At 44.5% G+C, this 26900-nt stretch overlaps 1 protein-coding gene across 4 annotated transcripts in view; it reads right to left on the bottom strand.

The window, feature by feature from the left end:
• Nucleotides 1-26900, bottom strand: part of LOC138745756 (uncharacterized) — a 404057-nt gene that overhangs the window by 52318 nt on the left and 324839 nt on the right. For 3 of the 4 annotated variants that reach the window (XM_069903032.1, XM_069903033.1, XM_069903034.1), the window contains exon 3: nt 7407-9946. The exons of the other annotated variant lie outside the window; for it this stretch is intronic. In XM_069903032.1, coding sequence (XP_069759133.1) covers nt 8872-9864 — 993 coding nt within the window. In that variant the 5' untranslated portion in view covers nt 9865-9946 and the 3' untranslated portion in view covers nt 7407-8871. Of the gene's footprint in view, nt 1-7406; nt 9947-26900 lie in introns of those variants that run through there. 4 annotated transcript variants of the gene reach the window in all.

The following is a 26900-nucleotide window of genomic DNA, read 5'->3' as shown; positions in this document are numbered from 1 at the left end:
GAGACAAATATTGAGAACAAAGAACATTTATTACAACAACAATGCAAAGTTGGGTGCTTCCCCTTACCCTGGGAATACACACATACACTGGGGCTCACCCAACTTTTATACAGTAAATTTCAGTATCAGAATACTCTCCCCCTTACATTCTTCTGCCCCCTGGATGGGTTTGGCAGAGGCAATCCTTCCTGCCTAAGTGCAGTTTCAGTAGACTTGGAGGACCAGGGGGTATCCTGTCGGTGTCTTCTTATGCCATTATTCCCATTGTCCTTATTCACATCCAAGCCCTTGTCCCCGTTCACACCTTCCTGACTCTCAGGGCTACAGTCCCTTCATCTGCAGGGTTCGTTAATCTTGTCTAGGGTTTACTAGTTAAATACGCATACTTGAAAAATCTGTTGTATGGCTTACTAATTATATATGTATAACTTGCTAATACTGTCTAAGGTCTTCTAATTATTTATGCAAGCCTTGCTAATTCTATCTGGGGCTTGGCGACCCTTATCTCGTTCAGACTAACTCTACTTCTATTCTCAATTGTCTGTCCTTCTCTCCTTCATTCAGTGAACTTGCTGGTGTAAGAGATTCTTACCTTACTCAGACAGTGTCAGCTTCCTACCTTCTAATATCCATGTCTCATGTTGTTTGCACTGGCTTCATTCATTTACTTATGTATCAATTTTATTTTCTTCATTTCTTCATGTTCATATTGCAATGTCAGTTTTTCTCATCTCTCACAGTCCCTTGCAGTCAGAATCAGGGGAATATATAATGGGGAATAAGGAAATGGCAGACCAATTAAATTCTTACTTTAGTTCTGTTTTCACAAGAGAGGATACAAATAACCTCCCAAGGATGTTGGGAAACATAGAGACTAATGTAAGGGAGGAGGTGAAAGAAATCAGTATGTCTAAGGACATGGTCTTGGGGAAATTGAAGGGATTGAAGGCCGATAAATCCCAAGGGCCTGATAATCTACATCCTAGTGTACTTAAGGAAGTGGACATTCTGAATTATTTTCCAGAACTCAATAGACTCAGGATCAGTGCCCATGGATTGGAGGGTAGCTAATGTTACCCCACTATTTAAAAAGGGGGGTAGAGAAAAAGCAGGGAATTACAGGCCGGTGAGGCTTACATCAGTAGTGGGCAAAATGATGGAATCCATTATTAAGGATGTAATAGCGGAGCCTATGACTAGCAGAGAAGGGATCGGACAGAGTCAACGTGGATTTACAAAAGGAAAATCGTGCTTGACAAATGTATTGGAATTCTTTGAGATAATATAGAAATATAGATGGGGGAGAGCCAGTGGATGTGGTGTACCTGGACTTCCGAAAGGCCTTCGATAAGGTCCCACATAAATGTCTGGCATGCAAAATCAAGGCTCATGGGATGAGGGGCAAGGTATTGATGTGGATTGAGAACTGGCTGGCAGATAGAAGACAGAGAGTTGGGATAAATGGCTCGTTTTCTGAGTGGCAGGCGGTGACCAGTGGGGTGCCACAGGGATCTGTATTGGGACCCCAACTGTTCACAATTTACTTTAATGATCTAGATGAGGGGATTGGATGTAATATCTCCAAATTTGCAGACGACACTAAGCTAGTGTGCACTGAAGAGGGTGTCAGGAAGCTCCAGTGTGATTTGGATAAATTGGGGGACTGGGCAGATACATGGCAAATGCACTACAATGTGGATAAATGTGAGGTTATCCACTTTGGTAATACAAACCAGAGGGCAGATTACTATTTGAATGGCAATAGATTGGGAGATGGGGAAGTGCAGAGAGACCTAGGGGGTTCTTGAGCACCAGTCACTGAAGGTGAGCATGCAGGTACAGCAGGCGGTTAAAAAGGCAAATGGTATGTTGGCCTTCATATCAAGAGGGTTTGAGTATAGGAATAAGGATATCTTACTGCAGCTGTACAGAGCCTTGGTGAGACAACACCTGGAGTATTGTGTGCAGTTTTGGTCACCTTATCTGAGGAAGAATGTTCTTGCAATGGAGGGAGTGCAGAGGCGATTCACCAGGCTGATACCTGGAATGGCAGGAATGACTTATGAGGAAAGATTGTGCAAATTGGGATTGAACTCGCTGGAGTTGAGAAGATTGAGAGGGGATCTCATAGAGACATATAAAATTCTGGCAGGACTGGACAGAATGGATGCGGAAGGGATGTTTCAAATGGTGGGGGAGTCCAGAACCCGGGGCCATGGTTCGAGGATAATAGGCAAACCATTTATGACTGAGATGAGGAGGAATTTATTTACCAAGAGGGTGGTGAATCTGTGGAATTCATTGCCACAGAGGGCAGTAGAGGCAGGTTCATTGAATATATTTAAGAGGGAATTAGATATATTTCTTCAGTATAAGGGAATTAGGGGTTACGGAGAGAAGGCGGGGACGGGGTACTGCACTTTAAGATCAGCCATGATCTCTTTGAATGGCGGAGCGGGCTCGAAGGGTCGAATGACCCACTCCTGCTCCTATCTTCTATGTATCTATGTAAGCTATATGGGGAAAACACCACTGTCAAGTCTTCTGCCTTAAAGGAGTAATTATATTCAAATGGGCAGTAGATCAAGAGATGGAAACAGTGAAATCAGACAGAGGTGAGTGGCTGCTTAAATTAGAAACATTCGTGTTCATGCTATAGAGTTTAAGGCTGCCCAGGAGGAATATAATGTGTTTTCTTTAAGATTGTTTGCCCTCATCCTGGCGAAGGATGGGGCCAACAGACATGTTGCTGGAAGGGTTCGAGAATTGATATGGTAGGTCACAGGAAGCTCAAGTTTAGATCCACGGAGCACATGTATTTAGCAAAATGGCCACCCAGTCTGTATTAGTTCTTGCTGATATTGAGGTCAGCTGAGTCTACCAAATGTATTAGATTAGGTTGGATTGGATGCATGTGAAACACTGCCTCACCTGGAAGGCCTGATTGTGGCCTTGGATGGAGGTGAGAGGAGATGTAGGGACAAGTTTGGCAATTTCTGCAGTTCCAATGGGGAGTGCATCAGGTGGTGGTGGGTGGAGAGGGAAGTGCCTTCGAGGGAGTCACAGAAAGACGTGCACCTATGAAAAAAGGATATGAGTGGAGCGGGTTAGATGTAGCAGGTTAGAGGATGGTGCTGAAGTTCGAAGTGTCCAAGGATAACGTGTCAGATGTGGCAGCTGATGGGTGGTAAGTGAGAAATCTGCGGGATTCTGTCCGTGTTTTGCCGGAAAGGAGATGGGGTAAAGGCAGAAAGATAATTGGATATATGGTTGCAGGCTTTATCAATGACTGTATGGGGGAATCGGCAATTATTGAAGAAATAAGACATTTTGGGTATCCAGGTATGAAGACCTAAACTTGGGGTTGTTACAGGCCCAGAGGACCCCAAAACCTAGCAGCAATAGAAAATCACCAAGACAAACGGATACTTCAACAAATGTCTTTTTAATTACCTTGAAACAAAAAAACAGGATCAAACTTTAAACTATCACTATTAATGTAACTGCCTAACATTAACCCTTTATAATTCTAAGCACAGGTGTATTTAATGTGTATAAAGTTCTTTGACACTCTTACAAGTTCACCGGTATCTATCAATTCTTATACTGTGCACAGAATTCAACATTTATGACTTTTCACCAAGCTCTGGTGCTTAAAAGTAAATGTTTACCCTCCACGAAGGCTCTTGTTGGTTTCAGAGAGGGATTTCTTGCTCATTGGACACACAAAAACTGATTCCCTCTGATCAGCCACTTTGGTGTCTTGCCAAAGAAACTTTCACCATCAGAGTTTTCCAAATGATAACCTCCTCTGCAGGTCACCATTGAGTTCCTTTTGTTTCACTTATTTCAGGTGAAACACCATTTCTAGCCAGCCATTTTCTCTTGTATGTAGAACAAGGTTTTTCAACAGGCTGAATTGAGAACTCACAAACCGTCTTCAAAATGGGGTTTCAACAAGATGCCAGCTTGCCATCTCTCTCTCTTTTAGCAAAAAGCCTATTTGGTGTCTCCTCTCTGCTTGCAAAAGCACATGACCTTCTTAGAACAGTTAACTTCTGAGTCCAATAATATGTTGTTTTAAAAACAATATTCCATTTTGCACCTGCTTTTGAAATTATTTAGCTAGACAGTCTTTGCAAAGGCTCTCGGCAGCTCTCGGCGCCTGCATGACTCACTCTCGGCAAAGCTCTTGCATTTTAAGTAAGAGCTGTTTTGCAAAGTGTTTGTATTTGTTTGTGACCTATACAACTCCTACAATCTATCCTTCAAAAACATCTCTATATACAATGTAAAATATATAATCTGTCACAGGACAGATGCAGCAGAGGAGTTGTGATAAAATTAATGGTGTCCTTGCAAAAAAATAAGTGGGAAGAGGTATAATCCAGGTAGCTCTGGTGAGTGGAGTTTATAATAGTTTGAAACTTGAACCTCTCTCTCTATTTCAGGAGACAATTTACTCTCATGTATTTAAAATGTGTCATATCACACAAAATTGTTTTTTTCTTGGTGAAAGACAGACAGATTCACCATTGGCAGAAATTGGCTGAAATGCCTCTTGCAGCCAGAGAAGGAAGGAAAAGAGAGTCACTCTCCCCCACCCCCACCATCCCGAATCCTGGGTCAAGTCACTGAGGGTCTGTGGATTCTCTTTCAGTGCTCACAGACCAATCCAAGCCATTGGTAATGCGAGCTCCAGTTTTGAACCTCTGACACGATTAGGAATCCTTCAGCACCCACTCATATCCCAGGTCTGACACCCTTTTAGCCAGTCTTCAACCAGTCTCTAGGAATCCACTGCCTGGTGTGAGTTCCTTGACTGCTTTATCCGGAAGCCCACAGCCTGCGTGGGTTCCTCTCCTCAAGTCACCAACAGCCTGTCACCTGTGTGGGTCCTTCAGCTGCAGAACCCCTCACTGGTCTGCTTCCATTGTCACTGACCTGTGGATTGAATCCTCTGCTTCTAAGATGTTGATGGGGTTTGGTCTTCTTGTTTTCTGGTGCCCTGCGCTAGTCCTGCGCTTCCCTAGAGTTCGCGGTGCCGAGGAAATTTAACACATCTAAATTAAAATTTTACAACTTAGAGGAGAATCTCCCATGTCTAGAGGGATGGAAAGGGCATTATTACAAATTGAAGCCTAATATTTGAATATTCATGTGCCAAATTTGGAAAAGCATAGAGTATATATTTCTCAAGCTATATGTAATTTTTTCCAAAAGAATACAACTTTGAATGTTTGCATGTCATCTTGGCATCCCTAAAAATATATCTGATTTCCAACTAATGAAATACATTTCCTCATCACCACTAAGGCTAATTTAACAAATTTCAATTGATATATTAATAGTTTTAATTTGGGCCTTGTTCATTCAATATTTCCTAATAAAAATAAAGTTTGATTTTGCGGAAAAACATCTCCTGTAGCTTGTTTCAAAAAATTTATAATTCTCCCTAAAAAGATCTTACATTAGGACAAAGATAAGTTGAATGCAAGAAAGTTGCTACATCTTCACCACACTTAAAACATTGATCTGATAATTCTGATTTTATTCTAATCAATTTCTCTAGTGTAAGAAGTAACTGTAGAAGAAAAACTAGTTGTAAATTCCTTCCTCACTGCTGTAGTGTGGAACTCTGGTCAATAATTCCAGACTGCTGAGTTGAAGTGAATTAATACAACTCCCCTGGATCACGTGATCCCTATTGCCAAATCAGCTTCCTGCAGTGCTTTTCATATCCAACTGCGTGAGTCACCTGATTCTAGGTGTAGCTTTCAGATAAAATCCTTGCTGACATCTGGTACATGACTGATGTAAAAACAATTATACTGAACTAATTTATATCATACATTACTACAACATTCAAATCCATTTCCCACATTTGTCTAGACTTATGAACTCCTCATTTAAAAATTCCTACTAGCAATAAAGAATACATTATCGAAGTAAACATTTTAACAATTCCTCTTTATAAGGAATTTCTATTTCAGTACAACATGGTTGGTCCTAACTTATCCTTCAAATATTTCCTTAGTTGGAAAGAGCAAAAAAGATTGCAATGAGTTATACGATATTTATTTCTCAGTTGCTCAAATGACATTATTTTACCCCTTTCATCACAATCTTCAACATTTATAATCCCCTTACGAAACCAGCTATTCAGAAATTGATGATCCTTCGAAAAAGAGACGAGGATTTGTATATCCACTTACACCAATTTCACAATTTATTTTATTCCATATATTAATCAAATGTTTAAACAATGGTTTATCTTTATCACCAACCATTAATTTCAATTCCCACTTGGATATAAATTCTTCTGCTTTTCCACTCTCCTATTTTATTTGATTCAAATTTAACCCATGGCAATTTTTTCCCTTTCAAAAAAAGAAGCAAGAAATCTCATTTGAGCTGTTCGATACTAATTTTCAAAATGAGGAAGATGTAGTCCTGTCAATGTAGAATTTGCATTGAGAGAAACGCAGCTGTCTTTAGTTATCTTATTGAATTGGCTAAAATGGCATAACATGAGAGCAAATATCCTGGAGGAGTGTGGGTCACGTGTAGCATTCGATTCAATCGGAAATGGGTTCACATGACATAAACACATGATGCAGACTGTTTTCTAAGAATGGAAAACAACAGGAAGGTTGTCTAGGTCTCCAGCAGGATATAGATCACAAGATAAAGGAGTAGAAGTACGCCCTTTGAGTCTATTCCACTATTCTTGCACTCAGCCCCACTGCCCAGCTCTCTCCCCATTACCCTTGATTCCTTGACTAATCAAATACCTGTCAATCTCTGCCTGAAATACGCCCAATGACCTCAATTCCACAGATTCACGATCCACTGACAAAATAATTTGTTCCACATTTGTTTTAAATTGACACCCTTTTATCCTGAAATTATGCTCTCCTGTCCTAGAATCCCCTACCATGGGAAACATCTTTGCCATATGTACTCTGTCCAGGCCTTCCATTATTTGAAATGCCTCTGAGGACCCCCTTATCCTTCTGTACTCCAACTAGTACAGTCGAAGAGTCGACAATTGCTCCTCATACACTAACCCTTTCATTCCTGATATCATTCCAGTAAATCATCTCTGACCTTCTCCAACACCAGCACATCTTTTCTCAAATACGGCACCCAAAACTCTAATTCTGATTGAATGGAAAGGGAATTGTCCAACGACACAAACACAACAGTGAAATGATATTATGTCTTGTTGATATTTACCAAAAATTATTGAAGAGTCAAATAATAACTTTCAAAAGATGCCGGGGCCCAATTATGAACAAATATCACAACCTAAAGAATTCGGGTTGTTCTGAAGCTTGGTGCTTTGTTACGAGACCAGAGGATCCCAAAACACAGCAGCAATAGATATTCATCAAGACAAAAGGTTGCTTAAATAAAAGTTGATTTTAATTATCTTTAAACATGAAAACAGAATTACTCTTTAACTTATCACCATTTTACTAACTTACTTTACCTAACTTACCCCCCCCTTCTAATTCTAAGTGCACGTGTGTGTAATGTGTGTGTAAGTTCAGAAAAGTTCCTTGATTCACAGTCCAATCTCACTTCTCATTCCTCCAAGTCCACTGTTTGCAGGCCATTCTTATACTCTGCACAGAATTGAACATATCAAAAGCTCACCAGACTTTGGTGCACAAAAGGTGAATGTTTACCACTCGGGAAGGTTCTTGTTGGTTTTCAGATAGAGGTGTGTTGTTCAGGGAAGCATTAGTGTTTATTTGTGCTCAACGAATCATCATCTGAAAACCGTTATATCATCAGAAAATCTCTGATAGCTTTAGCATCGAGCAGAGCTGAGCCAGGACTTTACAGGTATTTAAGGGAGTGTGTGGGCAGGGTTTGTTCTGGACCAATAATCTCACCAAATGACTTTGCTTGAAATCAAGATTCAAACCATTTTGAGGAATACAACAGGAATTGTTCAACAAGAGCCTGGTGTTCCCAGAGGAGTTTTCTTTCATTAGTGGAAATTATTTTTTTTAAAAAGCCCTTTAATCTTCCTGATGCAGATTATTGTATTTAACTTTCAGGTTGCTATCTGTTGAAACTGCAAGTCACAGCGTCATTTTTGTTTTTGAAAATGCAGATGTGAAAACTTTGGTCTCCTTGGTTTGCTTAAGTTTACAGAGGAGACGTTGGGTCAAGCTGAGAAGACAGAGGCTGGATGCCCATTTGGGGAATTGGCTGAGCAAAGCAGAAAGCACAAAACATGGGACTGAAAAAATAATGAAGGAGACTGAAGTGCCGTTGAACCAAACCCAGGTAAAGAATTTAATTTTGTGCAGCGTACTTTAGTAACCAAACAATTTGGGCTTTTAGTGGTGACCTATTTAAATTAACAAAATCTGACTAGAATTGAAGTTTATGGAATGTTTGGAAGTTACCACAAAAAAATGGAGCATATAAATTAGATGTTGTAATTAAGATAAATGAACAATACAATGAGCCTGGTGTCACAATATCTGCCTCACTACCATACATCACCATTAAACCTTCTCCCCAATATAGTTACAGCCAATCGCTGTAACTATATACACTATATACATTCGTGATAGATCTGTCCCATCACAATGTCAAAGTATATGCCAGAATTTATTGTACATCATTGTTAAACCTTCTCACTACAGTGAATCCGGTGTCAGCATTATCTAAGTTAACCGTACATCACCTTCAACATTCTTCCCACTCTGAACCTGGGGTCACAGTATCTAACAGAATTTATCGTACAACACTGATAAACCTTATTACCCCTGTGAACCTGGGGTCACAGTATATTCCACAGTGGTAGCGTTGGCCGCGGCCGGTCCCCAGTCGGTCGTGGTGGCCACATCAGCAGCGGCGTCGGCAGTGGCAGACGGGGAGTGGGCAGCAGCAGCGTCGGCCCTGGGGGTGTCTGTGGCGACAGCAGTAGCAGCGGTTGCCACAGTCGGGACCGTGGCTGGGTCGAGTGTTCCGCACGGGGGCGAGAGGCGGGCCAACACCATGGTTGCGAGGGTGGGCTGCCCCTTCCGGGTTTGGCATTTCCGTGACATTAGGTGTTGCCGTGCAGGGAACCCTCGCTCTCATTGGACGAGAGCTCTGGGGAAGAAGAGTTTGAATGGGATAGTGGTGGTTGGGCTTCACATGAGGCACTGTGTGTGCTGGCGGCCATTTTAGACCTACAGACTGCAGCAAAGTGGCCCTTTTTAAGGCACTTCTGGGACCTGGCTTTTCTTGTTGGGGACTGGGACCTGCTGTGCTTGTCCCTCCCGCAGAAATAACATTTTGGGTTCGCAGGGGGCAGGGTAGCAGCAGCCGATAGGCCATCAGTATCTCGGGGGGTGGTAGGTAGAAGGGCACTCTACCGACATCAGAACGTGTGGTCCAGTCCCTAGAGAGCTCATTGGGCGTTAAGGCTGCATCCTCCATTGTGATCAAAATCCAAACCATGTCCTCTAGTTTTTCTACCCCTTGTTCGAGCAAGCACAGCCTCACTTCGTTCGATCGGAGCCCGGCCACATAGGCATCCCGGACAAGGTCGCTAGTGATCTCGGCAGCAGTTTTGTCCACACAGTTACAGTCCTTGCCCAATCCCTTTAATACTTGTAAATATGCCCTGCTGGACTCGCTGGGCTGTTGCTTCCTCGACGCAAGCATGAGCCGGGCATGAACTCTGTTCACCGGTTGATCATACAATTCTTTCAGTACCTTTATGGCTGTGGTGTAAGTGGTCTCATCCTGGATGTTCTCGTAGACTCTCAAGGACACCATAGACAGCAATGATGTTAGACGCTGGTTATCCTCCTCCACCCGAATGAATCTCAGGAAGTTTTCAAAGTTCATTAGCCAGAACTTAAAGGCTTTGAAGGCTGTACCTGACTGTGGGTCGATGTCAAGTTCTTCTTGCCGAGTCAAACGCTCTATCCTGTTTAAAAAAAAATATTTTTTCTTTTTGCTAATAAAATTGTAGAGCTCGTCAAAAGAATCAAAGACTTGTTGATACAAACCAAGGCTTTTATTAGCAAAAGACAGGAGCTCTTCACAGGTGGCCGACCAGTCCAGAATGATCCGACCTGGCTAGGGACAGAACCCTTTAAGGCCCAGACAGTAGGCGTGGCTAAGCTCTCAGCCAATCGCTGTAAATACAGTCTAGATACTGTAACTATATACACTATATACATTGGTGATAGATCTGTACCATCACAATGTCAAAGTATATGCCAAAATTTATTGTACATCACTGTTAAACCTTCTCACTACAGTGAATCCAGCGTAAGCATATCTGTCAAAGTTAACCGTACATCATCTTCAATATTCTTCCCACTCTGAACCTGGGGTCACAGTATCTAACAGAGTTTATTGTACAACACTGATAAACCTTATTCCCCCTGTGAACCTGGGGTCACAGTATCTTCCACAGTTTATCGTACATCACCGCTAAACCTGCTCCCCACTGTGAACCTGCGATTACAGTATCTTCTACAGTTTAGCATACATCACTGATAAACCTTATCCCCATTGTGAATTCGGTGTCACAGTATCTGCCTCAGTTTTCCGTACATCACCATTAAACCTCTCCCCAATGTGAACCTGGTGTCACTTTATCTGTCACATTTTATTTTACATCACCGTTAAACCTTCTTCTTACAGTGAAACTTCTGTCACTTTATCTGCCACATTTTATTTTTTTTTATCAACGTTAAACCTTATTCCCATAGTAAACCTGCTTTCACAGTATCTGCCACAGTTTATTGAACATAACTTTTAAACCTTCTCACTACTGAAAACCCGGAGTAACAGTATCTGACTCAGTCTACCGTACATCATCGTTAAACCTTATACCCACTGTGCACCTGGCGTCACAGTATCTGACACAGTTTATAGTACATCACTGTTAAACTTCTCACAAATGTGAATCCTGTCTCACAGTTTCTGCCTCAGTCTACCGTACATCACCTTAAAACATTATCCCCACTGTGAACCTGCTGTCACAGTATCTTCCATGGTTTATCGTACATTAGTGATCAACCTCTCCCCATTGTGAACCATGTGTCGAAGTTTCTGCCACAGCCTTCCATACATCACTGTTAAACCTGATTCCCACTGTGAATCTGGTGTCTCGTTAACTGACACAGTTTATTGTACATCACATTTAAACCTTCTTACTTCTGTAAACTCGGTGTCACATTATCTGCCAAAGTCTACCTTACATCACCATAAAACCTCCTCCCCGCTGTGAACCTGCTGTCACTGTATCTGCCTCAGTCTACAGTACATCACCATTAAACCTTATCCCCATTGTGCACCTGGTGTCACATTATCTATCTCAACATACCATACATCATCGTTAAACCTTATTCCCATGTGAACCTGGTGTCACAATATCTACCTCAGTCTACCGTACATGACTGTTAAACTTCTGTATCTGACACAGTTTATCGGACATTACTATTCAACATTCTCACTGCTGTGAACCCATTGTCACAGTATCTGTCTCAGTCTACCGTACATCATCGTTAAACCCTCTTCAACTCTGAACCTGGTGCCACTGTATCTGCCTCAGTCTACAGTACATCACCATTAAAACTTATCCCCACTGTGCATCTGGTGTCACATTACCTTCCTCAACATACTGTACATCACTGTTAAATCTGATCCCTCTGTGACCCTGGTGTCACAGTATCTGACACAGGTCATAGTATATCACTGTTAAACCTTCTCACAAATGTGAATCCTACTATAAAATAATGCTCCCCTTCTAAGTCTCGCTGTATTCGAATCCCCACCTATTTTAAAAGTTCCAAAAAAAAAGAGAAAAATCAATCCCAAAACAATCTACTCAAAAGTAGTAGCCCCCTAAAAATCTGGGGGTGGTAAAGTCCACAAGTGGCAGGTGACTAAAGGACTCAGTGTCACCCACCCCCAGTCAGACTTTCACAAAGTCCTGAAACAAAAACATTCAACCCAGTGATTCCAGTCCCAATGATTGTTCCGGATCTTCAATATTGCGAAGACTTTGCTTCAATTCAACTTTTTTCCCATTCTTTCCATATTTTCCAATCTTCCCATTTCCATTCCCATTGACCCTTCCCTTCGGTGACAATGGTGATGATCGCCCATTTCCTCGTACATCTGGCAATGAATTAGCAAATATTAAAGCATCATGGTCATTTTCAAAAAACTGAGATTAAAAATTCCCATAAAAATCTTTCAATACTGCTGCATAATGAAAAGCAAATTTATATCCCTTTCGCCACAATACTTCTTAAGCCGAATTAAATTCTCAGCATCTTCTGATAATTTCTTGACTCAGATCTGCATTTAAAAAAAAACCTATTATTTTGAACCATCAGTGGAGCCTGATTTTGCCGTGTTTTCTGCACCACCAATTGGAGGATCACCTCTCTGTCTTGATATTTAAAACAGCGAATCAAAACTGCTCGTGGTAATTGGCCTGGAAACGGTTTCTTCCTTAACGCTCTGTTTGCTCGATCTAATTCCAGTCCATCTGGAATGAATTACCTGCCCTACACTTTTGGGATCCATTTCTTCAAAACCTTCACCGGATCCAAACCTTCCATATCTTCCGGAAGACCTACTATCATAACATTATTTCTACGACTTTGGTTTTCTAATGAGCCCAACTTCTTCAATAATTCCTTCTTCTGAATCCCCCAATCTACAAAAGGATCTTCCACTATTTCCATTTTTTCTCTATTACTCTCCACTTGACTCTTGCATTCAAGAAAGCCTCCTCAATCTTTTTAAAATGATTTTGCACAGTATCCACTGATCGTGTCCATCTCGTAACATCACTCTTAACTACATTAATATCTTGCTTCAGAAAAGTTCTTTCTTCACACACAGTGTTCATCTGAGTTTTCATTTCCAAAAATCCTTGAGTCATCTGATGAGTCATCTGCATTGATATATTTGCCATATCTTCCATGAGCTAAGCAATCTCTTCAAGAATTGGAAACACAGAATCCAGTCCAGGATCCATCACCTCCCTTTGAGGCCGACCGTCTTTTGCCTCAGTCCCCAGTTCTTCAAATTCAAATGAAGTTGAGCTCTCTTCTTCCTCCAAAGCAGTAGGTTCTCTTCCAGTGCAGCTGCAGGTCTGGACACCCGACAACAGCATGCCTACCTCGTCAGCTGGCCATCACTCGGGCTCCCCCATAGCCCACACCTTCTCCAAAGGTTCGTGGACCCTCGACGCATGGCGCATGCCTGGTCGGGCCACCCACCGCGCAGGTGTATCTTCCGACGCTACACTGCGCACCCCCGGACCACCAGGCAATGCTGCAGGCACGCAGTTGGCCCGTCCTCGCCCCCGAGTTAACGAGCGTATGAGTTGAAACCAGCCAAACTCATCGCTGAGCCTGCACCATCTTGCGATTGCACAAGATGGCGCTGCTGTAATACTAAGCCAGGCAGGAGTCTTCTGAGGCTTGGGGACTCCAGTCAACGACTCCATTGCTTCAACTTGAACTAGGCCTCGATTCTTCAACACTTTTGTAAGGTAATTTCTTCTGTAACTGAGTTTTCACTTTTTTTAAAATTTGCAGCTATTTCGATCCTCGACTATTCCAAAGTCTATAAACAGTATTTTTAATCAATTTTACAACTTTTAAAATTGAGCATTTAATAGTCTAACTGGGGAAGGGTGGAACCACATGTCTACCCTCTGCGCCATCTTGTCACAGTATCTGACACAATTTATAGTAAATCACTGTTAAACCTTCACAGTCCTCTGTTTCTGCCTCAGTCTACCTTTAATCAACATTAAATATTCTCCCCCTGTTAACTTGGTGTTAAAGTATCAGCCTAAGTTTACCACACATCACCATTAAACCTTATCCCCATTGTGTGACCAGTTTTACTGTATCTGGCACAGTTTATCGTACATCACTATTATACCTTCTCACTACTGTGAACTTGGTGTTACAGAGTCTGCCAAAGTCTACCGTACATCACCAGTAAACCTTCTTCCCAATGTGAGCCTGGTGTTATTGTGTCACAGTATATTCCACAGTTTATTGTACATCACTGATATACCTTCTCCTTATTGTGAATGCAGTGTCACCGTATCAGCGTCAGTCTTCCGTACATCACCATAAACTTCTCGCCAATGTGAACTTGATGTCACAGTATCTGCCAAACTCTACCGTATATCACTGTTAAATATTCTCCCCAATGTGAACCTCGTGTCACAATATCTGACATAGTTTATTATACATTACTGTTAAACCTGCCGGATAAGCTCCAGATAGCGAAAGAGGAGTTCTCGCATCTGCAGGAACTGGGGCCTCGCCGCTCCACCTGGTCCAGAGCCTCCTGTGGCTGGCGCCCTGTCTTGGGTAAACTTATACCTCTCATTTTGTTCATTTTAGATTGGTCACAGTGTTTTAGCTACCGAAAGAAAATAGACACACACACCGAGAGCAGTTCAGTTTATACAAATGTTTATTACTAATTCAAAAGCTGATTTCACACTACAATATGCAAGCCCTTCCCAACTATACTTATCAACGCTTGGACTGGTCCCAACTGCCGAAGCGAGGCAACAACTGCACACTTGTAGTAGGTTGTCAGGGCGCTGGTAGCAGCTTCTCCACCTCCCCCGACCGGGACGTTGCTCGGACTCTGGCTGTTCTTCCTTCTTGACAAGGGGTGTTCCCACCCCTCGGAGAGTCTAAACTTCAGCAGCAGGACCACAGACTTTTATACCCCAAAAACAATTAATCATGCACCCACTCCCTCTAACATTTGTCAGTCAAAATCAAAGCTGAGCATACTATTCTACAATTTAGAAGATTAATTATTATGGAGCAGGATGCTATGATATCCTGGTTTATCTCGTAGATACAAGGACTCATTAAAACTTCTTGAGCAAGACAGGTTGTGACCAATACGTCAATTTCAGAGTGTCGTATTTGACAGCTGCTTTCCCTGGGCCTCACGGTGGAATTCCATTTCAAAGTGTATCTTCAGATAAGTCCCCATGGCTGAGTTTAATTACATCTGCTAGTTCTGAAAGTTAGGTGACCTGCGTGTGGACCCAGTGTCGTCAGTTCCACATAAGCAAAAAGCATCTGAGTACATGGTTTTAATCCTCCATTACACGCCCCTGCAGAGATTAGCGATGGCTTAATGACACGACAGTACCTGACCCTTACCCCATCCCTCTCATTCAGGATTTTACGGCCAATCTGCATGGCGCGAGGTTATTCTCCAGGGTCGATCTGGTGCGCGTGTGTCATCAAATCCCATTGTAGCCTGAGGACATCCCCAAAATGGCCATCATCACCCCCTTCGGCTTGTTTGAATTTCTACGCATGCCTTTCGAGCTCAAGAACATCACCCAGACTTTCCAGCACCTCATGAATACGGTGCGCAGGGATTTGAATATCATGTTCATTTATCTGGATGACATTCTTGTCGCAGGCAGAGACTGGGCACAAATCAAGTCTCACCTGCACACCCACTTCTCCCGACTGGCCGAATCTGGCCTAACAATCAACCTGGCCAAATGCCAGTTCCGGAAAGAGTCCATGAAGTTTCTGGCCCACATCATCATGGCCGAAGGAGCTACACCAGCTGCTATGAAGGTCACTGCAATCAGAGACTTTCCATGCCCGGACAACCACAAGGGGTTACAAGAGTTCGCAGGTATGGTAAACTTCTATAACCGATTCATTCCAGGAGCTGCACACATCATGCAGACACACTTCGCCAAGGAGAAGATACTCGCCTGGACTCCAGAGGCCAACAGGGCGTTCAAAGCCACGAAGGTTGCCCTCGTGAAGGCTACCCTGCTCCTCCACCCACGCACCGACCTTCCTATGGTGCTCTCCATCAGTGCCTCTGCCAATACCATTGGTGCTGTCTTGGAGCAGCAGGTTAATGGACAGTGGAAACCACTGGAATTCTTTAGCCAACTTCTTCATCCGCTAGACTGCAAGTATAGTGCTTTCAACCGTGAGTTTCTGGGGATGTACCTTGCTGTGCCTCATTTTCGCTATTTCTTGGAGGGGAGGCCTTTCACAATTTATACCGACCACAAGCCCCTCACTCAAGCTGTCGCTATAGCTAGAGATCCCTGTCGGCCCACTTACACCGTCACCTGTCCTTTGTATTGGAGTTCACCACCCACATTCAGCACAAGGCAGGGAAAGACAATGTGGTTACTGTAGCGCTCTCCCAACCGGCCATTTGCTCGCTGATACCCAGACTAGATTACGACTAGCTTGTCCCGGATCAGAAGTCCGATGAGGAGATGCAGGCCTTCAGGACTACCATCATGGGCCTGCGGTTCCTGATCCTCCTGAATCCTCTCAGTGATGAGCACCCTGTGACCAATGGTTCCCCAGCAGTGGCGCAGGCAAGTCTTCACCATATCCATGACCTTTTCCACCCCTTCCATCAGGTCCAAGGTTCATATGGTGGCAGAACACTTCGTCTGGCATGGGCTTCGAAAGCAGATTGTGGACTGGGGCAGAACCTGCACCCATTGCCAGCTTTCCAAGGTACACAAGCACACCAGAATGCCCGTGCTCGATTTTGAACACGTCCGAGACTTTTCAGCCACATACATGTGGACATTGCCAGCCCCTTACCCATTTCCCGAAGTAACTGTTATCCTTTCACATTGGTAGACTGCACCACTCGTTGACCTGAGGTGATCCCGATGCCAGATGTCTCCACGGACTCCTGTTCCCAAGCAGGTTGGGTTACCTGGTTCGGCATCCCGGCCCACCTCACTCTGGGCACAGCTCACCAACAGACTGGGAATTGAGCTGCATCACACAATGGCCTATCACCCACTTGCCAATGGACTGGTCGAACGATTGCATCGCCACCTTAAGTCGGCACTTATGGCCTGCCTCACCGGCCCCAACTCGGTGGATGAGCTGCCTTGGGTACCCCTGGGAATCCGCTCGACACCCAAAGAAGACCTGCAAATGTCATCTGCTGATCTGGTCTTCGGTAAACCACTAGCCCTGCCTGGTGAGTTTATCAATGCACCTCACAACCTGCAACAGTCACCGCACGGTTTACTTCTCTGCCTGCGGGCCCAGTTGGACTCCTTCACACCCCCACCACCGCCCAGACATAGCACACAGGCCTCTTACATCCCCAGTGAGCTGTATTCCACAGAGTATGTTTTTTATCAGATGAGGCCCTTCCACAGCACTCCCTCAAAGACTATATGAAGGGCTGTACAGAGTCATCCAGCATTCGGGATCCACCTTCACACCAGACATCAGTGGTAAGAGGGAACTGTTTACTGTGGACAGATTAAAGAAAGCACACCTCGATCCCAACGAGGCAGTGGTTGCGGCTCAACCCAAGAAGCGAGGCTGCCCGGCAAAAAAGGCCATTGACGCCGGTTCTGGGGGGGTGTGTGGCGGCAAGCCATGAGGCAGGCGATCTAGCCCCTCATGTCACGCACGTGGCGGGGCAGCCAGCCAAAATGGCGCTGTCGGGGGTTTCTCGCCGACGTCGGCACCAGACTCAGAAGCCCGCAACCTGCGGCCCACGTGACCCCCCAGTGACATCAGGGCCCCCGGTGTGCTTCTCAGCCAGGTCCGGGCTCGGAGCATAAGACCTGAATAAAGGAGTTTTTGCTCACTAAACTCAACCCGTCTGTTTGTGAGGTCATTCAGTAACAGAGTAGCCGCCGCTACAGTCGTATCTTAGTTTCTTTTCCTTTCTTTTCTTTTTTATATGTTATCAACATATATTTGTAAACACTGTAACGTTGTGATTTGATATTAATTGTTATAATATTTGATTTAAAGGAGGCTGGTCCAAAAAAGGCATAAAAAAGATTTTAATATGGGGACAGGAATAAAAGAAAAACAGAGGGTACTGGTGTGAGGAAGGGAAGGGTAATATTGTTGTGGGGTAGGTTCAGATGGGTCAGCTGAAGGGACTCGACTGATCCATCCATGATTTGTCCAGCATCTTGCTGTCATGTAGTGGTGAACCAGGGTGTTGCCTGATGGGGACACGGTGCTCTGAGCTCTGCACAGATAGATTGTGCTTTTCTCAAAAACACACTTCCTCAGGTAAAGCAGAGGAAGTGGAAAGGCCCTAGTGTGAAGGGGTAGGGAGGGGGGTGATGGGGGAAGAATTGGGACCCTCCAAAATCATTATGATCAGGCCTCGGAGACAGCATCTCTATCACTCGTATTTCTCTTCCCAGGAGAAGGAGTGATCTCAGAGACAAGACACAAGTCCAGAAGAACCTCGCATCCCAGCTGAACAGAGGATGGACAACATCATGATGGCCTGAATCTCTCCCCTTCTTCTCCCTCTGGCCCTGCCAACCCCATTCCCTGCATTTTCTATGTCCCTTTACCCACACCCCCTTTCTCCCCTGCACCTCCTCCATCCCAACCCCCTCCTGCTTACATTCCCCTTCCCTCAGCCCTCCTCCCTTCACCTCCCCTTCCCCCCCTTTCCCCTTCCTACCCTAACCGGGGGAAGGAGTGGTAGGGGAAGGGGGGTAGGAGAAAGAGGGTAATGGAAGCGGGGTGAGTAAGGGGTAGGCTTGGGGGTGTGGGTATGGGATAGGGGTAAGGGGTATGGTTTGGGGAAGGAGAGAGGTGTAGAGGATAGGGGTAGGGTTTAGGCTTGGGTTGGGTGAGAGTAAGGGTTAGGGCCGGGATTGAGGTAACATCATGGTTAGGGTTAGGAGACATGGGCTAGGATTAGGTCTAGGTTTAGGGTTAGGATTAGAGTTCGGGGAAGTGGGTTTGTATTAGGTTTAGGGGAAGGGGTTAGGAGTAGGAGATAGAGGTGCGGTGAGTGTTTGGGTTAGAGGAAGGTGGGCAGAATTAGGGTTGGGGTTAGGGGACGTCGTAGGGGTAGAGATAGAGTTAGGGGACGGGGTAGGGGTAGAGTTAGGGGATGTGGAGTAGTGATAGGGGGTATCGGTAGTGTTAAGGTTAGGGTTTGTTAGGGGTTAGAGTTAGGAGTAGGGGAATGGGAAGGGGGAGGGGAACCGGGAGGCGAGCGGGGGAAGGAAAGGGGAAGGGGAATGGGGAAGGGAATGTAATAGAAGATTTAAACCGTGTTTTTTTTTTCCTTTGCAACCTTTGCTTCTGCAAGGCTGAGAACCTGCTTGTTTTTTACAATCAGCAGACGTAAGCTAAATTCCACCAAGGGGCCAGAGATGCAGTTATCTGACAAAAGGACATCTGTGTACCAAGAACATTTAATCTTCCTGCTTGTTTTCGTCACAGACTGTCAGAGGCCTAGCCTTGATGCAAAATAACCATTGTATTCAAAGTGATAAGCTGAAAATTACGTTATTTCTTAGAAGCCTAACATGCTAGCTTGCTCGCTTATCTTTCTTACTGCGCTGGGAATACATGCTTGGGTAAGCAGTTTTTGGGTAATATAAGCCATGGTCCCGCTGCTGAAGTTTGAGACTCTCCGAGTGGTGGCAACATCTTTCAGCAAGAAGAACTTCTAGAGTCCAGCTAACGTCCTGGTCGAGGGAGGTGGAGAAGCTGCAACCAGCGCACCGACAACCTATTACAAGTGTGCAGTCATTGCCTTGCTTCGGCAGTTGGGACCAGTCCAGGCGTTGATAAGTATAATTGGGAAGGGCTTGCATAATTTAGTTTCAAATCAGCTTTTGAATTTGTAATAAACATTTGTTTAAACTGAACTGCTCTCGGTGTGGGTGTCTATTTTCTTATGGTAGCTCGAACACTGTGACCAATCTAAAACGAACAAAGTGAGAGGTACAAGTTTAACCAGGACAGGGAACGGGGTGGAGGAAAGGGGAGGTGAATGGAGGAAGGTATCTCTACCCCCTCCCTTCCCCACCCCTTCCCCTACATTATCCCTGCTTCTCCTCTCCTCCTTCTAGCAGAAGTCGGGCCTCATTCCGGCCAGAACCTCCCTGTGGTTTCAGAGCCTCGGTTTCAGGAAGTGCCTTCGATGCTCGCTGCTGGACAGACATCTTGTCTCTTGATTCATTCTGTACCGTTATTATTAAATTTAAAAATGGTTGGGTTTTTTTAAGCTTGAACTCAAAAGGCTGGTCCAGATAGACAACACAGAAACAGGACCTTCGGCCCCTCTCTTTTGCTGGCTGAGCTGTTGTAATCAGTCCATATTCCTCTCCCCCTTTTCATTCTTTGCTCCCAGACAGTTCATGTTGCCTTGTCAATCTCAAGGCCTGTGGGAAGAAGCTAACTGGCTGTCCTGCTTCTATTCCTCCATATCTCCTTCCTGATGGCAGGGGGACAAAGAGGCTCTGTGCTCGAAACCTATTTACAAATGCCATCCCTGCAAATAATCAGGGGTCCCTTACCTTGAGGTTCCACCAATGTTGCCTCTCCCTCAGCACTCTCTCGTCAGAACACTCCTGCACCCTACTTCCCCTCCTCTCCCAAGTCTCAGTATCCCGCTGACAATTCCAGTCAGCTGCCATGTCTATACCCTGCCCCACCTAAACCGATGGATCAATCAACACCTTCCCCCCTCAAGAGTTCGAGGAATCCACTCTCTCGCAATGTCTTGCTAATGAATGTCCTGCATTCTCCTTCCCCCTTGGTTTCCACCTGTTATCAGGCACCTGGATGGACCCCACCCTGTTGAAACTACCCGTGTTCTCACTGATCTCTCTGCACCTCTGCTCTCCATCCAAGGGTCTTGGTTGTCTTGTGGGGCTGGTGGAGAACAAAGCACCAACTCAAGGAGATGGGGAGCAGTACAGAGACCCCCAGCTCCAGGAGACAAGGAGAACCACAGAGATGCCCAACTCTGTCAATCGGATCATCAGTTGCAAGGTGCAAGGAACTCTCAGTCCTGCTGCACGTGGGGCAGGTGTGGCCCGTCTCCACACCTCCACCCTGGCAATTCCCAAAACAGATTTCCTATTCATGTGGGGGTCCAAAATGGATAGAGTCTGGAGAAGGACCATGTATGTTCAATCAATGGGGACAAGGGTGTAACCAGCATGGCCATCATTGTGTGTGGCTGTCCATGGAACCAAAGTGCAAGGGCACCAAATGCCGCTATGTGCTGAGGTTCTACCTGGCTCAGATGTTGCGAAAGATTGGCCTGGCCCTGGTGCTGCACAATGTTCCAGTCAGCAAGACTTTGCCCCTTTACCTTCCTGGGAACGGTTTCATAGACAAACACATTTGACCACAAAGCCATCAGGCAGTGGTCAGCAGAGAATGTCTGACACAGAGACTCTAGGACTAGATGGGATACTGCGGGGTGGTCCACGGAGCTGAGCATCCAGAGACAGACATCCAGAACTGCTGGAAAACCAGAAACTCGGTGAAAGATGCCCTTCAGTTTGCCTGAAACGCACATGGGAGTAGCAAACACTAGAAGACATCTGTCTAAAGCAAAGGGAGGAAGATTTAGGGGAGATATCAGGGGTATTTTCTTTTACCCAGAATTGTGGGTGCCAGGAATGCCTTGCCAGGAGTGAAGGCCAAAACATTTGGGGCATTTAAGGGGCTCTTAGTCACATTGAGGGGCTGAGACCAAGGAATATATTCTCCAACAGCAGAGGGTGGCAGTAACCACAAGATATCAAGTTGGTGGCAATGAAGCTAAACAGAGACCACCTAAGGCGACTGTGCACCCGGCTGCAGGAATTTGGACTTACTATAAACCTTACTTATTGCCAGTTCAGGCTGGAAACGTTTGACTTCCTGGGGCATAAATCAACAGGCACGGAACTAAGCCCCTGCTTGAAAATGTAGAGGCTGTTCAGTGCTTACCCAAACACACCATAAATTCACCAGTACAATTAATTTTTATAACCAATTCATACCAGTAGTGGCCCACATCATGCGGAGAAAGGTAAAGACATTACCTGGGACAATGAGGATTTGGAGGTGTTCCAGAGGGCCAAGGACGCACTGGCCAACACCATCCTTCTGGTACACGCCAGGCCAGATGCACCCACCACTCTCACAGTAGATGCTTCCAGCACAGCAGTAGGGGGCGCAATGGAGCAATTCATTGAAGGGCAATGGCAGCCCCTGGCCTTCTTGAGCAGACACCTCTGGCCACCTGAACTCAACTACAGCACCTTTGGCTGAGTGCAATCGGTGTTGTATCTGGCAGACTGAGGCAGGTAATCTGACCACAGCTTCACAGTGGGGAGAATGTTTCACGGAGATGTACGAAAAACTGTCACAAACATTGTGACACTGGGTTAACGGCAGGGAGAAGGTTTAACACTAATGTATGATAAACTGTATAAGATATTGTGAAACCAGGTTCACAGTCCGGAGAAGGTTTAATGATAATGAGATAGATACTGAGACAATGGGTTTACAGCAGTGAAAAGGTTTAACTGTGATGTACGATAAACTATGGCAGAAGCAGTGACAAATGGTTCACATTGGGGAGAACATTTAACTTAATGTACGATAGACATGGCAGATATTGTGACAACAAGTTCACAGTAGTGAGAAGGTTTAACAGAGATGTACGGTGGAATGTGATGGATACTGTGAAACCGGGTGCACATTAGTGAGATGGTTTAATAGTGAGGTTCAATGAACTGTGGCAGGTACTGTGACACCGGGTTCACAGTGTGGAGGAGGTGTAAAGGTGACACGTGATACATTGGTGCAGATACAGAGACACAGATTTAACAGTGGGGAGAAATTTTAATGGTGATTTTCGGGAGACTGAGGCAGATACTATTTCACCGGGTTCACAGTGGGGAGAAGGTTTAACGCTGATGTATGGTTGACTGAGATAGATACTGTGAAACTGGGTAAACAGTGGGGAGAGGAATTATTGGTGATATATGGTAAACTGAGGTAGACATTGTGACACCGGGTTCACAGTCGGAAGAAGGTTTATCAGTCATGTAAGATAAACTGGGGCAGATACTGTGACACCAGGTTCACAGTGGGAAAGAGGTTTAACGGTGATACACAATTCAATGTTGCAGATACAGTGATACCGGTTTCACAGTAGGTAGATGGTTTAACATTAATGTACGGTAGAATTAGGTAGTTTCTGTGACAGTGGGTTCACATTAGGGAGAAGGTTTAACAGTGATGTATGATATAATGTGGCAAATACTGTGACAATGAATTCACAGTTGAGAGATAAATCAACGGTGATGTACGATAGACTGAGACAGATAATTTGACACCAGGTTCACAGTGGGAAGGAGGGTAAACAGTGATACACGATTCATTGTTGCAGATACAGTGATACCTGTTTCACAGTAGTGAGAATGTTTAGTACTCATGTCCAATAAACTGTGTAAGATACTATGACACAGTGTTCACAGTGGGGAGAAGGTTTAACTGTGATGTACAATAAACGCTGGCATAAACTTTGACAAATTGTTCACATTGGGGGATAAGGTTCAACGCTGATGTATGGTAAATTGAGATAGATACTGTGTCACCAGGTGCACAGTGGGGATAAGTTTTAAAAGTGATGTATGGTAGACTGAGGCAGAAGCTATGATACAGTGTTCACAATGGAGAGAAGGTTTAACTGTAATGTATGATAAATGCTCGCAGAAACTTTAACAAATGGTTTACATTGGGGATAAAGTTTAACGGTGATGTACAGTAGACTGAGGCAAATACTGTGACACTGTATTCACAGTGGGAAGAAGATTTAACGATGATATACGGTGAATTGAGGTAGATACCATGGCTCTAGGTGCACAGCGCGGAGAAGGTTTAATGGTGATGTACGATAAACTGTGGTAGGTACAGTAAAATCGGCCTCACAGTGGGGAAAAGGTTTACTGATGATGTACGAGAAACTGAGGCAGATGCTACGACACTGACGGGATTGACGGTGGGGAGAACGTTTAACAGTTCTGTATGATAAACCGTGGCAGAGAAAGTGACACTGTTTTCACTGTTGGGAGAATGTTTAATGGTGATGTACGATAGACGTACGCAGATACTCTGACACCAGCTTCACAGTGGGGAGAATGTTTATCGGTGATGTACGGTGGACTGAGATAGATACTGAGACAATGGGTTCACGGGAGTGAAAATGTTTAACATTAATGTACGATAAATTGTGTCAGATACTGTGACACTAGATTCACAGTGGGTAGAAGTTTTAACGTTGATAAACAGTAGACTTAAGTAGGTACTGTAACACCAGGTTCACAGCGGGAAGAAGGTTTAACCTAATGCACAATTAACTGTGTCAGATACTGTGACACCAGGTTCACATTGGGGAGAATGTTTAACAGTAATGTACGATAAACTGTGTCAGATACTGTGACACCAGGTTCACAGTAGGGAGAATGTTTAACATGATGTACAATAAACTGTGTCAGATACTGTGACACCAGGTTCACATTGGGGAGAATGTTTAATAGTAATGTACGATAAATTGTGTCAGATACTGTGACACCAGGTTCACAGTAGGGAGAATGTTTAACATGATGTACAATAAACTGTGTCAGATACTGTGACACCAGGTTCACAGTGGGGTGAAGGTTTAACAGTAATGTACGATAAACTGTGTCAGATACTGTGACACCAGGTTCACAGAGGGGAGAATGTTTAACAGTAATGTACGACAAACTGTGTAAGATACTGTGACACGAGGTTCACAGTAGGGAGAATGTTTAACATGATGTACAATAAACTGTAGCAGATACTGTGACGCCAGGTTCACATTGGGGAGAATGTTCAACAGTAATGTTCGATAAACTGTGTCACATGGAGGAGTCACGTGATGGAGTAGTGGCCAGTCGGGGAACTCCAGCCCTTTCTGGAAAAGTTTAAAAAAAACACAGAAAACACAAAGGCACAAACACAAAAATTAAAATAAAGTGAAAGTAAAGGTGGGAAGAAAATGGCAGCAAAGAAAGAAAAGTCGAAAGCAACGGGAAGAAGAGAAGAAGAAAAGACATCAGAAGAAGAAGGTGAAGGCCTTACCTGTCCGAGGAAGCCCGCTGTGGAGAGAGAAGCCCGCTCCCTCTGGTCAGTCAAAGTCCCAAAGTCCCGAGCTCGGGACTACAAAAATGGCTCGCGGAGCCAAGCAAAAGTGCACAACTGCGCTGGCGCGACTCCTCGCACATGCGCGATGCGCAAGACAAAAAAAAAAACACTGACGGGAGGGGGGATCAGCTGAGGAGTCGATCTCCACAGCTGAGAATTACAGCCACAGCACAACATCAAGAAGAGAACATAGAAAACAACGAGAACAAGAAAGAAGAGAGTAAAAATAAATCGAGGAAACAACAGATGAGCAACCCAGAGGAAGAAGAAGTAGAAGAACACAGAGAAATGGAAGAAGAAGGGAAGGGCAAGACAATGGATATATTTTTTTAAAGAATATATGGAATCAGTAAAAGAATGGCAATTACAAGAATTTAATGAAATAAAAAGAAGAATTAAAAGTACAGAAGAAAAAATGAATAGATTAGAGATGATCATGTCAGATATAGGAAAAAGATACAAATTCATCAAACTGTGGGGTCAGAGTTTGCCTTCCACCTGTCTTGAAAGGTCCTGTTTTCTGTTTTTCGTTTGGCCATTTTTCATAAGGGGTTTATTACACGTGAGTTTGGCGACAGGTCGCAGATCCTAATGAAAGTAAAGAGAGGAGGTGGGGACGATTAGCAGGCTGACGGGTCAGTGCCAATGCATTTGCAAAGCATTCTGGGATTTGTAGTATTAGCTGTGCATGCGCTATACTGGCACGGCGGCCAACGGGCCAGCACTAATACATATTTGATATGATCTTGTGGGCCAAATATAATTATATCATGGGCCAAATTTGGCCCGCGGGCCTGAGTTTAACATGTGTGATCTAAGGCGTCTGTGCACTCGACTGCAGCAATTTGGACACTATAAACCTTACTTAGTGCCAGTTCAGGTTGGAAACGTTCGACTTCCTGGGGTATCAAATCAACAGGCACGGAACTAAACCCCTGCTTGAAAAGGTAGAGGCTGTTCAATGCTTCCCCAAACCCCCCATAATGAAGGGGCTGCAGGAATTCACCGGTACAATTAGTTTTTATAACCAATCCATACTGGTAGTGGCCCACATCATGTGGAGAAAGGTAAAGACATTACCTGGGACAATGAGGATTTGGAGGTGTTCCAGAGGGCCAAGGACACACTGGCCAACACAATCCTTGTGGTACACGCCAGGCCAGAGACACCCACCACTCTCACAGTAGATGTATCCAGCACAGCAGTAGGGGGCACACTGGAGCAATTCATTGAAGGGGAATGGCAGCCCCTGGCCTTCTTGAGCAGTAACCTCTGGTCACCCAAACTCAACTACAGCACCTTTGGCTGAGAGCAATTGGTGCTGTACCTGGCAGACTGAGTCAGGTAACCTGACCCCAGCTTCACAGTGGGGAGAATGTTTCACGGAGATGTACGATAAATTTTCACAAACACTGTGACATTGGGTTAACAGCAGTGAGAAGGTTTAAAAGTAATGTATGATAAACTGTGTCAGATAATGTGACACCAGGTTCACAGTGAGGAGAAAGTTTAATGGTCATGTACAGTAGACTGAGGCAGATACTGTGACACTGTGTTCACAGTGGGGAGGAGGTTTAAAGGTGATGTATGGTAAATTGAGGAAGATACCATAACACCAAGTGTACAGTTGGGATAAGGTTTAACAGTGTTGTACGGAAGACGGAGTCAGATACTGTGACACTAGGTTCACAGGGGGGGAAGCTTTAATGATCATGTACGGTCGACTGAGACAGACACTGTTACACTGGGGGCACAGAGTGAGAAAATCTAACAGTAATGTATGATAAACTGTGTCAGATACTCTGATACCAGGTTAACAATGAGGATAAGGTTTAACAGTGATATACAGTTGATTGAGGCAGATGGTGTGACCCCAGGTTGACAGTG

The sequence above is a fragment of the Narcine bancroftii genome, chromosome 11 (assembly GCF_036971445.1).
Source record: "Narcine bancroftii isolate sNarBan1 chromosome 11, sNarBan1.hap1, whole genome shotgun sequence".
Classification (NCBI taxonomy): Eukaryota; Metazoa; Chordata; class Chondrichthyes; order Torpediniformes; family Narcinidae; genus Narcine; species Narcine bancroftii.
The sequence above is the reverse complement of the archived record's forward strand: the minus strand, read 5'-3'. Positions and strand labels throughout refer to the sequence as shown.